The sequence below is a fragment of the Mytilus trossulus genome, chromosome 6 (assembly GCF_036588685.1).
Source record: "Mytilus trossulus isolate FHL-02 chromosome 6, PNRI_Mtr1.1.1.hap1, whole genome shotgun sequence".
Taxonomy (NCBI): Eukaryota; Metazoa; Mollusca; class Bivalvia; order Mytilida; family Mytilidae; genus Mytilus; species Mytilus trossulus.
Window position 1 is genome coordinate 79,304,064 of NC_086378.1, and position 18,251 is coordinate 79,322,314.

General features: G+C 38.6%; 1 protein-coding gene across 2 annotated transcripts in view; it reads left to right on the forward strand.

Moving 5' to 3' along the window:
• Positions 1-543: 543 nt before the first annotated feature.
• LOC134721954 (uncharacterized) overlaps positions 544-18,251 on the forward strand; it is a 40,292-nt gene continuing 22,584 nt past the window's right edge. For both annotated transcript variants that reach the window (XM_063585289.1, XM_063585290.1), the window contains exon 1: positions 544-980. In XM_063585289.1, coding sequence (XP_063441359.1) covers positions 959-980 — 22 coding nt within the window. In that variant the 5' untranslated portion in view covers positions 544-958. The remainder of the gene's footprint in view (positions 981-18,251) is intronic.

The following is an 18,251-nucleotide window of genomic DNA, read 5'->3' on the forward strand; positions in this document are numbered from 1 at the left end:
GACAGCAAAAACAGACCCAGATGCACAAAAATACTGAATTTTGAGGATAATTCAAAATGTAAAGTCCGTAGTCAAATGGCAAAACCAAAAGCTCAAACACATTCATCGAATAGGAAACCAATTCTTAATAATAGATATATCTCATTAAAGAATTCTCGCACAATTATTGAATGTAAGTCTAGAGTGCTCACACCTGCTAATATTGAAAAATACTTCATTCTTACATGCATTGATATGAAGTTTAAAATAGATTTTTTTCTTCAAAATACTTGACAAAAGTACATAATGAGCTGATGTTTATGTAAGAAGGTTCGAAGAAAATATTATCTTATTGGAACATTTCAAATATCTCAAAATTCTTTTGAGGTTAAAAGCGTAATCCGTTTGTTTGGATGTTTAAAACTTAAATAATTAGGTTATAAGAAAACAAAGCCATTCACGGACCAATTGAAGTTGAACTGTTATCTGAAAAAGATGAAAGTTATGGTAAAACAGGCACGTATTTACACGAAAGAATGACCACCCGCGATACTTGTATCGTCCACGTGTACCATAATAATTCATATTTGAGTAAATTACAACGGTTTTCTGAAGTGTGGGGGAGTACACAAAATATCGTGTTGTTTTGCAAATGATTTTCATGTGAAAGACATAACAAATTTCGTGCAATTGATAAAACTAACTACCAGATAGACCCCTAAAGTTATGTAAACAAATAACACCCGAGTCACATCCCCTGACAAAAATAGCCCAAGCTAAGTATGTTTGTCACAAATAAAACCAGGATAAATTCTTCTGTGACCAGAACTTAAGTTAGAACGTTCGGAGACAAGAAGACTGTACAGACACTGGGACTTGATATGACCGTGCACAAGTGACAAAATAACAACATAGAGGATCGAAAGTTTTAACGATACAATTTGTGGATTTACTTTAGTTTCCGTATTATATAATCAACATGAAAATATTTTTAGTTTTTGGTAAGTACAACAATTATAGATTTTTATTGTTTGTTATTCTAGATAGAATACCGTGAAATATACAAACCTGTAGTTTTTTAAAACGATCCCATCAAACATGTATCAAATTTTCTTTTAATTCCAAACATTGAATTGAAAATAATTTATTTATTTATATATTTGTTATAATAAGAGGTTAATTCGAATGCTCTTTATATGCATTCACGCAATACAAATTGTGAAGTTTCATCAGTTAAAAAAAAAAAGACAAGCCGAAACGTTTTTATAATCTGTGTCTTTATAATTTTAAAACGTCGAGCAAAACAACCAGGCAGAAGCTAGCGAACAATAGCTAGCGAACAATAAGCCAGCGAACAATAAGGCGATATATCGAGAAACCAAAAAACAGAATAAGACAACAACGGCCTTTAAATAAAAAAATATTCAAAAAGGCAGAAAATCAGTTAAAATATAGCAATTTTAACTCAATTTTGAAAAGTTTTTTATCCAATCTATTGATTTAACAAGTCGCATAACTTTTTAGGCTAATATTCAGTACCACAATAACTATGCATCTATCAACGGATTATTTGTAGGTGTAGGGCCACCTATGCACCCTCTTCAATTTAGAACGTATGTAAAAGTAGTCCTACTCTGTAAAATATAGCACCTTTTATGTCATTGTGTAATCTAGAGCTCAAAATTTGAAAAAAATGTCAAAAAATTAGGGGGGTCGGCCTATTCCAGGGCTTCTAGAGAAAAATAATGAGGGGTGTCACGGGGAATGACTATATAGGTCTTGTAGAGGAGAAACAGGCGCTTCTTTTGCGCTAGGTATCGAAGGGCGCTATTTTCAAAAATCTGAAACTAGAGCTCAAAATTCGAAAAAAATGTCAAAAAATTAGGAGGGTGGGCCTATTCTAGGACTTCTAGAGAAAAATAATGAGGGGTGTCACGGGGTATGACTATATAGGTCTTGTAGAGGTGAAACAGGCGCTTCTATTGCACTAGGTACCGAAGGGCGCTATGTTCAAAAATCTGAAACTAGAGCTCAAAATTCGAAAAAAATGTCCAAAAAATGGGGGTAGGGTCGGCCTATTCCAGGAGTTCTAGAGAAAAATTATAAGGGGTGTCACGGTGTATGACTATATAGGTCTTGTAGAGGAGAAACAAGCGCTTCTTTTGCATTAGGTATCGAAGGGCGCTATGTTCAAAAATCTGAAACTAGAGCTCAAAATTCGAAAAAAATGTCCACAAAATGGGGGTAGGGTCGGCCTATTCCAGGAGTTCTAGAGAAAAATAATGAGGGGTGTCACGGGGTATGACTATATAGGTCTTGTAGAAGAGAAACAGGCGCTTCATTTGCACTAGGTTTCGAAGGGCGCTATGTTCAAAAATCTGAAACTAGAGCTCAAAATTCGTAAAAAATGTCAAAAAAATGGGGGTAGGGTCGGCCTATTCCAGGAGTTCTAGAGAAAAATAATAAGGGGTGTCACGGTGTATGACTATATAGGTCTTGTAGAGGAGAAACAAGCGCTTCTTTTGCATTAGGTATCGAAGGGCGCTATGTTCAAAAATCTGAAACTAGAGCTCAAAATTCGAAAAAAATGTCCAAAAAATGGGGGTAGGGTCGGCCTATTCCAGGAGTTCTAGAGAAAAATTATAAGGGGTGTCACGGTGTATGACTATATAGGTCTTGTAGAGGAGAAACAAGCGCTTCTTTTGCATTAGGTATCGAAGGGCGCTATGTTCAAAAATCTGAAACTAGAGCTCAAAATTCGAAAAAAATGTCCACAAAATGGGGGTAGGGTCGGCCTATTCCAGGAGTTCTAGAGAAAAATAATGAGGGGTGTCACGGGGTATGACTATATAGGTCTTGTAGAAGAGAAACAGGCGCTTCATTTGCACTAGGTTTCGAAGGGCGCTATGTTCAAAAATCTGAAACTAGAGCTCAAAATTCGTAAAAAATGTCAAAAAAATGGGGGTAGGGTCGGCCTATTCCAGGAGTTCTAGAGAAAAATAATAAGGGGTGTCACGGTGTATGACTATATAGGTCTTGTAGAGGAGAAACAAGCGCTTCTTTTGCATTAGGTATCGAAGGGCGCTATGTTCAAAAATCTGAAACTAGAGCTCAAAATTCGAAAAAAATGTCCACAAAATGGGGGTAGGGTCGGCCTATTCCAGGAGTTCTAGAGAAAAATAATGAGGGGTGTCACGGGGTATGACTATATAGGTCTTGTAGAAGAGAAACAGGCGCTTCATTTGCACTAGGTTTCGAAGGGCGCTATGTTCAAAAATCTGAAACTAGAGCTCAAAATTCGTAAAAAATGTCAAAAAAATGGGGGTAGGGTCGGCCTATTCCAGGAGTTCTAGAGAAAAATAATAAGGGGTGTCACGGTGTATGACTATATAGGTCTTGTAGAGGAGAAACAAACGCTTCTTTTGCATTAGGTATCGAAGGGCGCTATGTTCAAAAATCTGAAACTAGAGCTCAAAATTCGAAAAAAATGTCCACAAAATGGGGGTAGGGTCGGCCTATTCCAGGAGTTCTAGAGAAAAATAATGAGGGGTGTCACGGGGTATGACTATATAGGTCTTGTAGAAGAGAAACAGGCGCTTCATTTGCACTAGGTTTCGAAGGGCGCTATGTTCAAAAATCTGAAACTAGAGCTCAAAATTTGAAAAAAATGTCAAAAAATTAGGGGGGTCGGCCTATTCCAGGGCTTCTAGAGAAAAATAATGAGGGGTGTCACGGGGAATGACTATATAGGTCTTGTAGAGGAGAAACAGGCGCTTCTTTTGCGCTAGGTATCGAAGGGCGCTATTTTCAAAAATCTGAAACTAGAGCTCAAAATTCGAAAAAAATGTCAAAAAATTAGGAGGGTGGGCCTATTCTAGGACTTCTAGAGAAAAATAATGAGGGGTGTCACGGGGTATGACTATATAGGTCTTGTAGAGGTGAAACAGGCGCTTCTATTGCACTAGGTACCGAAGGGCGCTATGTTCAAAAATCTGAAACTAGAGCTCAAAATTCGAAAAAAATGTCCAAAAAATGGGGGTAGGGTCGGCCTATTCCAGGAGTTCTAGAGAAAAATTATAAGGGGTGTCACGGTGTATGACTATATAGGTCTTGTAGAGGAGAAACAAGCGCTTCTTTTGCATTAGGTATCGAAGGGCGCTATGTTCAAAAATCTGAAACTAGAGCTCAAAATTCGAAAAAAATGTCCACAAAATGGGGGTAGGGTCGGCCTATTCCAGGAGTTCTAGAGAAAAATAATGAGGGGTGTCACGGGGTATGACTATATAGGTCTTGTAGAAGAGAAACAGGCGCTTCATTTGCACTAGGTTTCGAAGGGCGCTATGTTCAAAAATCTGAAACTAGAGCTCAAAATTCGTAAAAAATGTCAAAAAAATGGGGGTAGGGTCGGCCTATTCCAGGAGTTCTAGAGAAAAATAATAAGGGGTGTCACGGTGTATGACTATATAGGTCTTGTAGAGGAGAAACAAGCGCTTCTTTTGCATTAGGTATCGAAGGGCGCTATGTTCAAAAATCTGAAACTAGAGCTCAAAATTCGAAAAAAATGTCCAAAAAATGGGGGTAGGGTCGGCCTATTCCAGGAGTTCTAGAGAAAAATTATAAGGGGTGTCACGGTGTATGACTATATAGGTCTTGTAGAGGAGAAACAAGCGCTTCTTTTGCATTAGGTATCGAAGGGCGCTATGTTCAAAAATCTGAAACTAGAGCTCAAAATTCGAAAAAAATGTCCACAAAATGGGGGTAGGGTCGGCCTATTCCAGGAGTTCTAGAGAAAAATAATGAGGGGTGTCACGGGGTATGACTATATAGGTCTTGTAGAAGAGAAACAGGCGCTTCATTTGCACTAGGTTTCGAAGGGCGCTATGTTCAAAAATCTGAAACTAGAGCTCAAAATTCGTAAAAAATGTCAAAAAAATGGGGGTAGGGTCGGCCTATTCCAGGAGTTCTAGAGAAAAATAATAAGGGGTGTCACGGTGTATGACTATATAGGTCTTGTAGAGGAGAAACAAGCGCTTCTTTTGCATTAGGTATCGAAGGGCGCTATGTTCAAAAATCTGAAACTAGAGCTCAAAATTCGAAAAAAATGTCCACAAAATGGGGGTAGGGTCGGCCTATTCCAGGAGTTCTAGAGAAAAATAATGAGGGGTGTCACGGGGTATGACTATATAGGTCTTGTAGAAGAGAAACAGGCGCTTCATTTGCACTAGGTTTCGAAGGGCGCTATGTTCAAAAATCTGAAACTAGAGCTCAAAATTCGTAAAAAATGTCAAAAAAATGGGGGTAGGGTCGGCCTATTCCAGGAGTTCTAGAGAAAAATAATAAGGGGTGTCACGGTGTATGACTATATAGGTCTTGTAGAGGAGAAACAAACGCTTCTTTTGCATTAGGTATCGAAGGGCGCTATGTTCAAAAATCTGAAACTAGAGCTCAAAATTCGAAAAAAATGTCCACAAAATGGGGGTAGGGTCGGCCTATTCCAGGAGTTCTAGAGAAAAATAATGAGGGGTGTCACGGGGTATGACTATATAGGTCTTGTAGAAGAGAAACAGGCGCTTCATTTGCACTAGGTTTCGAAGGGCGCTATGTTCAAAAATCTGAAACTAGAGCTCAAAATTTGAAAAAAATGTCAAAAAATTAGGGGGGTCGGCCTATTCCAGGGCTTCTAGAGAAAAATAATGAGGGGTGTCACGGGGAATGACTATATAGGTCTTGTAGAGGAGAAACAGGCGCTTCTTTTGCGCTAGGTATCGAAGGGCGCTATTTTCAAAAATCTGAAACTAGAGCTCAAAATTCGAAAAAAATGTCAAAAAATTAGGAGGGTGGGCCTATTCTAGGACTTCTAGAGAAAAATAATGAGGGGTGTCACGGGGTATGACTATATAGGTCTTGTAGAGGTGAAACAGGCGCTTCTATTGCACTAGGTACCGAAGGGCGCTATGTTCAAAAATCTGAAACTAGAGCTCAAAATTCGAAAAAAATGTCCAAAAAATGGGGGTAGGGTCGGCCTATTCCAGGAGTTCTAGAGAAAAATTATAAGGGGTGTCACGGTGTATGACTATATAGGTCTTGTAGAGGAGAAACAAGCGCTTCTTTTGCATTAGGTATCGAAGGGCGCTATGTTCAAAAATCTGAAACTAGAGCTCAAAATTCGAAAAAAATGTCCACAAAATGGGGGTAGGGTCGGCCTATTCCAGGAGTTCTAGAGAAAAATAATGAGGGGTGTCACGGGGTATGACTATATAGGTCTTGTAGAAGAGAAACAGGCGCTTCATTTGCACTAGGTTTCGAAGGGCGCTATGTTCAAAAATCTGAAACTAGAGCTCAAAATTCGTAAAAAATGTCAAAAAAATGGGGGTAGGGTCGGCCTATTCCAGGAGTTCTAGAGAAAAATAATAAGGGGTGTCACGGTGTATGACTATATAGGTCTTGTAGAGGAGAAACAAGCGCTTCTTTTGCATTAGGTATCGAAGGGCGCTATGTTCAAAAATCTGAAACTAGAGCTCAAAATTCGAAAAAAATGTCCAAAAAATGGGGGTAGGGTCGGCCTATTCCAGGAGTTCTAGAGAAAAATTATAAGGGGTGTCACGGTGTATGACTATATAGGTCTTGTAGAGGAGAAACAAGCGCTTCTTTTGCATTAGGTATCGAAGGGCGCTATGTTCAAAAATCTGAAACTAGAGCTCAAAATTCGAAAAAAATGTCCACAAAATGGGGGTAGGGTCGGCCTATTCCAGGAGTTCTAGAGAAAAATAATGAGGGGTGTCACGGGGTATGACTATATAGGTCTTGTAGAAGAGAAACAGGCGCTTCATTTGCACTAGGTTTCGAAGGGCGCTATGTTCAAAAATCTGAAACTAGAGCTCAAAATTCGTAAAAAATGTCAAAAAAATGGGGGTAGGGTCGGCCTATTCCAGGAGTTCTAGAGAAAAATAATAAGGGGTGTCACGGTGTATGACTATATAGGTCTTGTAGAGGAGAAACAAGCGCTTCTTTTGCATTAGGTATCGAAGGGCGCTATGTTCAAAAATCTGAAACTAGAGCTCAAAATTCGAAAAAAATGTCCACAAAATGGGGGTAGGGTCGGCCTATTCCAGGAGTTCTAGAGAAAAATAATGAGGGGTGTCACGGGGTATGACTATATAGGTCTTGTAGAAGAGAAACAGGCGCTTCATTTGCACTAGGTTTCGAAGGGCGCTATGTTCAAAAATCTGAAACTAGAGCTCAAAATTCGTAAAAAATGTCAAAAAAATGGGGGTAGGGTCGGCCTATTCCAGGAGTTCTAGAGAAAAATAATAAGGGGTGTCACGGTGTATGACTATATAGGTCTTGTAGAGGAGAAACAAACGCTTCTTTTGCATTAGGTATCGAAGGGCGCTATGTTCAAAAATCTGAAACTAGAGCTCAAAATTCGAAAAAAATGTCCACAAAATGGGGGTAGGGTCGGCCTATTCCAGGAGTTCTAGAGAAAAATAATGAGGGGTGTCACGGGGTATGACTATATAGGTCTTGTAGAAGAGAAACAGGCGCTTCATTTGCACTAGGTTTCGAAGGGCGCTATGTTCAAAAATCTGAAACTAGAGCTCAAAATTTGAAAAAAATGTCAAAAAATTAGGGGGGTCGGCCTATTCCAGGGCTTCTAGAGAAAAATAATGAGGGGTGTCACGGGGAATGACTATATAGGTCTTGTAGAGGAGAAACAGGCGCTTCTTTTGCGCTAGGTATCGAAGGGCGCTATTTTCAAAAATCTGAAACTAGAGCTCAAAATTCGAAAAAAATGTCAAAAAATTAGGAGGGTGGGCCTATTCTAGGACTTCTAGAGAAAAATAATGAGGGGTGTCACGGGGTATGACTATATAGGTCTTGTAGAGGTGAAACAGGCGCTTCTATTGCACTAGGTACCGAAGGGCGCTATGTTCAAAAATCTGAAACTAGAGCTCAAAATTCGAAAAAAATGTCCAAAAAATGGGGGTAGGGTCGGCCTATTCCAGGAGTTCTAGAGAAAAATTATAAGGGGTGTCACGGTGTATGACTATATAGGTCTTGTAGAGGAGAAACAAGCGCTTCTTTTGCATTAGGTATCGAAGGGCGCTATGTTCAAAAATCTGAAACTAGAGCTCAAAATTCGAAAAAAATGTCCACAAAATGGGGGTAGGGTCGGCCTATTCCAGGAGTTCTAGAGAAAAATAATGAGGGGTGTCACGGGGTATGACTATATAGGTCTTGTAGAAGAGAAACAGGCGCTTCATTTGCACTAGGTTTCGAAGGGCGCTATGTTCAAAAATCTGAAACTAGAGCTCAAAATTCGTAAAAAATGTCAAAAAAATGGGGGTAGGGTCGGCCTATTCCAGGAGTTCTAGAGAAAAATAATAAGGGGTGTCACGGTGTATGACTATATAGGTCTTGTAGAGGAGAAACAAGCGCTTCTTTTGCATTAGGTATCGAAGGGCGCTATGTTCAAAAATCTGAAACTAGAGCTCAAAATTCGAAAAAAATGTCCACAAAATGGGGGTAGGGTCGGCCTATTCCAGGAGTTCTAGAGAAAAATAATGAGGGGTGTCACGGGGTATGACTATATAGGTCTTGTAGAAGAGAAACAGGCGCTTCATTTGCACTAGGTTTCGAAGGGCGCTATGTTCAAAAATCTGAAACTAGAGCTCAAAATTCGTAAAAAATGTCAAAAAAATGGGGGTAGGGTCGGCCTATTCCAGGAGTTCTAGAGAAAAATAATAAGGGGTGTCACGGTGTATGACTATATAGGTCTTGTAGAGGAGAAACAAGCGCTTCTTTTGCATTAGGTATCGAAGGGCGCTATGTTCAAAAATCTGAAACTAGAGCTCAAAATTCGAAAAAAATGTCCAAAAAATGGGGGTAGGGTCGGCCTATTCCAGGAGTTCTAGAGAAAAATTATAAGGGGTGTCACGGTGTATGACTATATAGGTCTTGTAGAGGAGAAACAAGCGCTTCTTTTGCATTAGGTATCGAAGGGCGCTATGTTCAAAAATCTGAAACTAGAGCTCAAAATTCGAAAAAAATGTCCACAAAATGGGGGTAGGGTCGGCCTATTCCAGGAGTTCTAGAGAAAAATAATGAGGGGTGTCACGGGGTATGACTATATAGGTCTTGTAGAAGAGAAACAGGCGCTTCATTTGCACTAGGTTTCGAAGGGCGCTATGTTCAAAAATCTGAAACTAGAGCTCAAAATTCGTAAAAAATGTCAAAAAAATGGGGGTAGGGTCGGCCTATTCCAGGAGTTCTAGAGAAAAATAATAAGGGGTGTCACGGTGTATGACTATATAGGTCTTGTAGAGGAGAAACAAGCGCTTCTTTTGCATTAGGTATCGAAGGGCGCTATGTTCAAAAATCTGAAACTAGAGCTCAAAATTCGAAAAAAATGTCCACAAAATGGGGGTAGGGTCGGCCTATTCCAGGAGTTCTAGAGAAAAATAATGAGGGGTGTCACGGGGTATGACTATATAGGTCTTGTAGAAGAGAAACAGGCGCTTCATTTGCACTAGGTTTCGAAGGGCGCTATGTTCAAAAATCTGAAACTAGAGCTCAAAATTCGTAAAAAATGTCAAAAAAATGGGGGTAGGGTCGGCCTATTCCAGGAGTTCTAGAGAAAAATAATAAGGGGTGTCACGGTGTATGACTATATAGGTCTTGTAGAGGAGAAACAAACGCTTCTTTTGCATTAGGTATCGAAGGGCGCTATGTTCAAAAATCTGAAACTAGAGCTCAAAATTCGAAAAAAATGTCCACAAAATGGGGGTAGGGTCGGCCTATTCCAGGAGTTCTAGAGAAAAATAATGAGGGGTGTCACGGGGTATGACTATATAGGTCTTGTAGAAGAGAAACAGGCGCTTCATTTGCACTAGGTTTCGAAGGGCGCTATGTTCAAAAATCTGAAACTAGAGCTCAAAATTCGTAAAAAATGTCAAAAAAATGGGGGTAGGGTCGGCCTATTCCAGGAGTTCTAGAGAAAAATAATAAGGGGTGTCACGGTGTATGACTATATAGGTCTTGTAGAGGAGAAACAAGCGCTTCTTTTGCATTAGGTATCGAAGGGCGCTATGTTCAAAAATCTGAAACTAGAGCTCAAAATTCGAAAAAAATGTCCACAAAATGGGGGTAGGGTCGGCCTATTCCAGGAGTTCTAGAGAAAAATAATGAGGGGTGTCACGGGGTATGACTATATAGGTCTTGTAGAAGAGAAACAGGCGCTTCATTTGCACTAGGTTTCGAAGGGCGCTATGTTCAAAAATCTGAAACTAGAGCTCAAAATTCGTAAAAAATGTCAAAAAAATGGGGGTAGGGTCGGCCTATTCCAGGAGTTCTAGAGAAAAATAATAAGGGGTGTCACGGTGTATGACTATATAGGTCTTGTAGAGGAGAAACAAGCGCTTCTTTTGCATTAGGTATCGAAGGGCGCTATGTTCAAAAATCTGAAACTAGAGCTCAAAATTCGAAAAAAATGTCCACAAAATGGGGGTAGGGTCGGCCTATTCCAGGAGTTCTAGAGAAAAATAATGAGGGGTGTCACGGGGTATGACTATATAGGTCTTGTAGAAGAGAAACAGGCGCTTCATTTGCACTAGGTTTCGAAGGGCGCTATGTTCAAAAATCTGAAACTAGAGCTCAAAATTCGTAAAAAATGTCAAAAAAATGGGGGTAGGGTCGGCCTATTCCAGGAGTTCTAGAGAAAAATAATAAGGGGTGTCACGGTGTATGACTATATAGGTCTTGTAGAGGAGAAACAAGCGCTTCTTTTGCATTAGGTATCGAAGGGCGCTATGTTCAAAAATCTGAAACTAGAGCTCAAAATTCGAAAAAAATGTCCAAAAAATGGGGGTAGGGTCGGCCTATTCCAGGAGTTCTAGAGAAAAATAATAAGGGGTGTCACGGTGTATGACTATATAGGTCTTGTAGAGGAGAAACAAGCGCTTCTTTTGCATTAGGTATCGAAGGGCGCTATGTTCAAAAATCTGAAACAAGATCTCAAAATGCGAAAAAAATGTCAAAAAAATGGGGGTAGGGTCGGCCTATTCCAGGAGTTCTATAGAAAAATAATGGGGGGTGTCACGGGATATGACTATATAGGTCTTGTAGAGGAGAAACAGGCCCTTCTTTTGCGCTAGGTATCAAAGGGCGCTATGTTAAAAAATCTGAAACTAGAGCTCAAAATTTGAAAAAAATGTCCAAAAATTAGGGGGGTCGGCCTATTCCAGGGCTTCTAGAGAAAAATAATGAGGGGTGTCACGGGGTATGACTATATAGGTCTTGTAGAGGAGAAACAGGCGCTTCTTTTGCGCTAGGTATCGAAGGGCACTATGTTCAAAAATCTGAAACTAGAGCTCAGAATTTGAAAAAAATGTCAAAAAATTAGGAGGGTCGGCCTATTCTAGGACTTCTAGAGAAAAATAATGAGGGGTGTCACGGGGTATGACTATATAGGTCTTGTAGAGGAGAAACAGGCGCTTCTTTTGCGCTAGGTATCGAAGGGCACTATGTTCAAAATCTGAAACTAGAGCTCAAAATTCGAAAAAAATGTCAAAAAAATGGGGGTAGGGCCGGCCTATTCCAGGAGTTCTAGAGAAAAATAATGAGGGGTGTCACGGGGTATGACTATATAGGTCTTGTAGAGGAGAAACAGGCACTTCTTTTGCACTAGGTACCAAAGGGTGTTATGTTCAAAAATCTGAAACTAGATCTCAAAATGCGAAAAAAATGTCAAAAAAATGGGGGTAGGGTCGGCCTATTCCAGGAGTTCTAGAGAAAAATAATGGGGGGTGTCACGGGATATGACTATATAGGTCTTGTAGAGGTGAAACAGGCCCTTCTTTTGCGCTAGGTATCAAAGGGCGCTATGTTCAAAAATCTGAAACTAGAGCTCAAAATTTGAAAAAAATGTCCAAAAATTAGGGGGGTCGGCCTATTCCAGGGCTTCTAGAGAAAAATAATGAGGGGTGTCACGAGGAAAGACTATATAGGTCTTGTAGAGGAGAAACAGGCGCTTCTTTTGCACTAGGTATCGAAGGGCGCTATGTTCAAAAATCTGAAACTAGAGCTCAGAATTTGAAAAAAATGTCAAAAAATTAGGAGGGTCGGCCTATTCTAGGACTTCTAGAGAAAAATAATGAGGGGTGTCACGGGGTATGACTATATAGGTCTTGTAGAGGAGAAACAGGCGCTTCTTTTGTGCTAGGTATCGAAGGGCACTATGTTCAAAAATCTGAAACTAGAGCTCAAAATTCGAAAAAAATGTCAAAAAAATGGGGGTAGGGCCGGCCTATTCCAGGAGTTCTAGAGAAAAATAATGAGGGGTGTCACGGGGTATGACTATATAGGTCTTGTAGAGGAGAAACATGTTCTTCTTTTGCGCTAGGTATCAAAGGGTGCTATGTTCAAAAATCTGAAACTAGAGCTCAAAACTTGAAAAAAAAATGTCAAAAAATTAGGGGGGGTCAGACAGCAGCGGCATAACACAAAAAAAGTCATCATAAATACCAGACGCGCGTTTCATATACAAAGACTCATTAGTGACGTTCGAATCAAAATAATGCTTGAAAGGCCAAAATAAAGGATGAAGTTGAAGAACATTGAGAACATAACATTCCTAGCAGTTTTGCCAAATACAGGTAAGGCAGTCTATTCCTGGTGTAGAAAAACCTTAGTTTTTTCAAAAATTCAAAGCGATGTTAATTTATACGATTATATCAATGATAAGCAAAGTCAACACAAGTGCTGACTACTGGGCTGGTGATACCTTCGGGGAAACAAATCTATACCAGCAGTGGGATCGACTCAGTGGTTGCATTTTAAGTTTTAACTCATCATAGAGACCAGTATTTAAATTTTATATTTACGCCAGACGTGCATTTCGTCTACAATATATCAGTGAATTCCTGTGAAGGGAAAACAGGCGCATCGTTTGCGTAAGACTTCAAAGGGTGCTATGTTCAATTTTGTCGAAAGGAACTAAACAAATTTAATAAAAAACTCAACTGTCAGCCAAGAACGCGAAAAAAACCAACATATCATAGTCAGCAAAGACTTATTTTCAATTTCTTGTCATATACAGTCATAATTTCCCCATCCGAATAACATGATAAAAGAGTTTGTAAAATCTGTTATGTAAATACTGATAAAAAGAATGCTGATTACTGGCTGATTTTCTTTTTCAAGGGTATGTCGAAAAGAAAACGACGAAGATAAAAGAACTTTAGTGCGAATGCCAGCCAATTGGAATTGAAATTAAAAAAACACTCTTTATTTTTTTCTGATATAATTTGTCAAAATAGAACTAGTTAAACACTATTTAAATATCACATGAGTTTGATCAATAACTATCAACTCGATAAGTTATTATCTGCACATGCAGCTCCTGTACCCTTACACAGCAAAACATGTGTTTCATCCTCATTGTTTTCAACACTTTAAATAACCAAGTTTATAAAGTTATGTGATTGACACCTTGAAATAGGTCCTCCACAACTCATAACAGCAGCAAGATGGCAGATTATCAGCATGAGAGAGGCAGGAATGTCGCTGTGACAATTACACGTATTGTCGGTCATCACTTTTCCACTATAAGTCGTTTAGAGAATAAAAATTAGGCAATACACGATATAAAAGACTATCCGAGATAAAAAAAAAAAAAAAAAAAAAGACCCCCTAGGCCACCTGCAAAGGAAAATCAAGCATGATGAAGCTTAGTCAGAAAGAAACCCATTGCATACAATACAATCCTAAAAAGAGAGAGATGGGCATACAGAACCCTTTTAACAATAATTGTTCGAGATTGAATCATCTCTACTGGTTATTGTGCGATAAGACCATTTCAGACGTTTGCTTACGAACAGACACACAGTGTATCCGTATCCAATGTAGTGCAGAGCTCGCCAAAATTGGAAATTAGCATCGTGGAGGAAGATCCAATGTGCAAATGGAATTCGGATCATCTTCCTTGGCCTGATCGTAGCCCGGATTTAAACCATATCGAGCATATTTGGGACACTAATGGGCGGAAAGTGCACAAAAGGACAGACCAGTTCAAATACATCATGAAATAAACAATGCCCTTCATCAGAAAGAATCAAAGGACGTTTAGATGCGGTAATTCGTTTGATTGGAGGCTGCGCACAAAGTACTAATTCTTTGGCGTATAAAGATTAACCATGATGCGAACAATCATCTTAAGATTAATTTTGAAATACCTGACATTGTAAAGTCGACTACAGTAAAAGTTGAAAAATGCAGATTTTGTACAAAAAACACTACATTTTGGTATTAAAATTGTGGTTGCCAATGTTATCATAAACTATGTTTCAATAATATCATACACATATTTTATTATATTTCATCCAAAAAAAGAGGCTGATTTTTCAAGTTTTATAAAATCTAGGTGTTGCAATACTTTTTTCCATGTGTATATATAATCCATCCGTGCGTAAAATGGGTCCATTAGGGTTGTTAACTAAGCGTCTTTTTGAAATAAGTCACTCGCCTATTGCAAATAAGCGGTCGATGCTCAACATAAGAATACAACGACTCGCAACTATGTGAGTTTAAGAACATGGGTTGTTAACTATGCACTATGTAACCGACTTCATCTAGTCAGCCGTTAAACAAACCTCATCTTCACAAAAGTACAAATCGGTATAGATATCTCTTTAGAAAAGTTTGTTAAACGGATAAAATATTTCGACGTAAATTCGAGAAACGATGCTTGATCGTTGTTCGTTTCAGTGAAACTTGGATTACAGTTCTGTTTCAACAGAATAAAGAATTCACGTTTATTCTTCGATTCATTTATGTTTTACTTGCCAATATGACTAAGTGCCGCCCAAGACCAAGAAGTTGTGATGATCCAGGTTGCTTTTCATACCATATTCAAGTCAAGCATTTTCATAAAACTATGGACGGAAAAGATTACCGAATTCAACAACAAAGAGATCAAAGTACTATGTATAAAACACTGCTTTGATGTCTACTCTATCGACAAATGATCGATCCCGTAAGATTTGAGGAAACTCGAGTTTTTCTCGACCACTGAGAACATACCATGATGGGGAAGGTGAACAAATACTTTATGGCCAAATATATTCGCACTTGCGTGATTGGTACTTTAGATGATCTCATTAACAAACAAAAACACCACCAAACAGAGATCGACTTAGGACATGTGGCCGCAACTTATAAGAAATATGAAAGATAATAAGGTGAAGTGTAACTTGTATGCAGACATACTCACTATACAGCAGGGTCAGTTCCGCGTGATTACTAATTCCAGAATTTTAACAATGAGGAAAAACAGGGTTCCCGAACTTCTAAATACTGCGTATCGCATCAATAATCGTATACTTGGGTGATGTAAATGATCTCTTGGAGGAATGGAAAGGTATTCTCAGTCATTTATTTCTTGGTTCAAACAATAAGACATGGAGTCACAACCTCTATTTTGAAACACAAAGGTTCGTGGTTCCATCTCCGTTTCTGGGAGACAATTTCTGGGACCACATTTTCGGCTCTTCCTTCACACCATTTGCGAGTATTATCTTCTGGAACAACGATAGTCTGTCGGAAGGATACGCCACTGATCACGTGTTAAAAGAGAGTCATACCACTTGCACGTAAAAGACAACTTGATAGCTTCCAAAAAAGAGCAGGCTAATGGCGCTACAAGGCAGCACTCGCACAATAAAAGTAGAAAGGGGTATGATTAATTTAACTCATAATAACTTGTTTCCAAAATAACTATGCTTAACCTGACATCTCTAGAAGGTCTATATTCTTGATGATTCTCCAAGACTGTAAAGGTTATGAGAATGTAAAGGTTACTACTTGTAACCAATGATTCAGCGGTTTTCTCTGATAAATCAGAGTAACTACTATGAATATATGCTGCATTCTATAAAAAAAGAGATGTCGACGTGCATCAATTTCATTGGCGTGCCGGTACTATTGAGAGGATTGACTTGCGGGTACACATTGTCTGTAGGTGAAATTATGATATGAATTGGTGTATTAGAGGCAGTAACATGGCTACCTTAAAAAACGATAGTATTGACGGGTGAGTTATAAATAGATGATTGTGAGGATTGAATACAAAAAATCTAATTTGACGGATTTCTTAATCTTAACGAACTATACTGATTTGTTTGCTAAATCTCTTCCACCACCTTTTTATACGAGCAATCTTCTGCAATTTTATCATGATGACCTATATAAATATCATTTGTTTGTGAGTATGAATCTAAAATTTCTCAATTTTTATATCGAAACTATCCAGTGATGTATCCAAAATTCTTCTAAAGTCTTGTAAGTGCTCGTTCTTTTCCGGAACAAATGGCTTTAAGCTTTGTATTACTTTTCCTTTCTTAAAATAGAAATAAAGGACTTCTAAACTATGTGAGAGATGTATTAATCATAGAAAGATGTCAAAGTGACGTGACATTACATTGAGTGCGGCACATAGTAAACGCCATGTGTGTGGTATTTACGAGAGGTATGAGTATGATGCAACGTATTACCCTCAATTTTCAAGGTTTCGATATCTACTCTAGTTTGTCTCAACACATCTCACTCCGTGAATCTATTCAATTTCTCTTTCTTGTTCTTCTTATTTTGCTTACCAAACATTCATCACCTGGATCTCAGCTGCCTTTTTATTTTCGTGAAGTTAACAAATCAATGGTTCTGCATGTTTGAATTTGTGGTCATACTTGTCCAGCTTGTTCATTATTTTTTCTCACGTTCTTTTATTGCTGCATCATATTCTATTTGCATCCATTTTATATCCGTTTCATACGTGCTTTTGAATGAACCAACATTTCATTACAGCATCCGAAATGGCCCTCAGAGCTTTCAGGATGGTGATATTGTGGTCATTCATGTTCCAGTATCTGAAGAAACTACACTTGATCGTCCCTTTTTATCAATGACCCTTTCTGTTGTTATTTTCCCCGAAAAGTGTTATTCAAGTTGGATGACCGTTTCCGATGGATTTGGGCTCTTTTTGGTGAGTCGTCCAAGTTCGTCCCAAAGATGTACCATTGGCGATAATCTGAAGACAATACTGGCCACGTCAACAGTCGAATGGGATTATTCTCCAAAACCCCATTAAAATGTGTTTACAACGGGCGTTTTCTGTTAAAAATGTAGTTTAACGATGCTTTCGGAGAGACGGGAGAACTAGTGGAGCCAGAATTTCGTTCCTATACCTTTTTTCATTTAGGTTTCCTTTACTAATTGTCAGATCGGGGCTTTCCTGGTAGGTTATCCATCCCATACCATTAATTCGCCACCCTAAAGCCAATTTGTTTCCTGTACGTACGCATCAAAAGGCATGCCTTGCACCTGCGGCAGACCATGTCTCTGCCATCGATAAATGTCAAGTTGAATTTGGATTCAGCAGCAAAAAGGATTAGTCTCCATGAAAGTCTACTAGTATGTCATCGAATCTGTACCCTCTCCATTTAACTCGCGACATCCTTCGATTCTGCGTAAGGATAGGTCACTTCAACGAACGACGAACTCTTAGGCTGCCTAGATGAAGACGGTTACAAACTGTTTGCGCATATAGCCTATTTTTGCTTCTTCCATGAGTTTCTCCAAATCGACTACGGAGATGAATAATACGGATTTGCCAATCTTCACATAACTTCGTTTCACGTGAGTTGCAACCTCGGGGACGTTAAAATGTTGTACCAGTATCTCTAAGACGATTCTTTAGCGCCTTTCAAAGTCATTCTAGAGACATTGAATAGTGCTCGATACATTTAATGATCAAAAGGACAACTCCGTTCCATCTCTATAAAGGTAAATGGTTGAAAAAATGCGTATTTGTTTGAAATCGGAAAATAGCGTAAAGTTATCTTCGAATTTAAAAAAAATACTAAATGATCATGAATAGATTATTCAGGTCATTAGTTTTAATCGTGAAAATATTACAAACTAATATATTAAATATATTTTACTTAAAAAGCAAAGTAATGTTTCTTTTTTTATATATACACATGGAAAAAAGTATTGCAAAATATTGATTTTTTAAAACTTGAATAATCAGCCTTTTATTTTGGATGGAATATGAAAACATATTTGTAAAATAATATTGAAACATAGTTTATGAAAACATTGGCATTTTAACGAACAAAAATGTTTGAAAAAAAAATATTTATGTAACCACAATTCTAAAACCAAAATGAGGTGTTTTTTTGTACAAAAAACTGCATTTTACAACTTTTACTGTAGTCGAA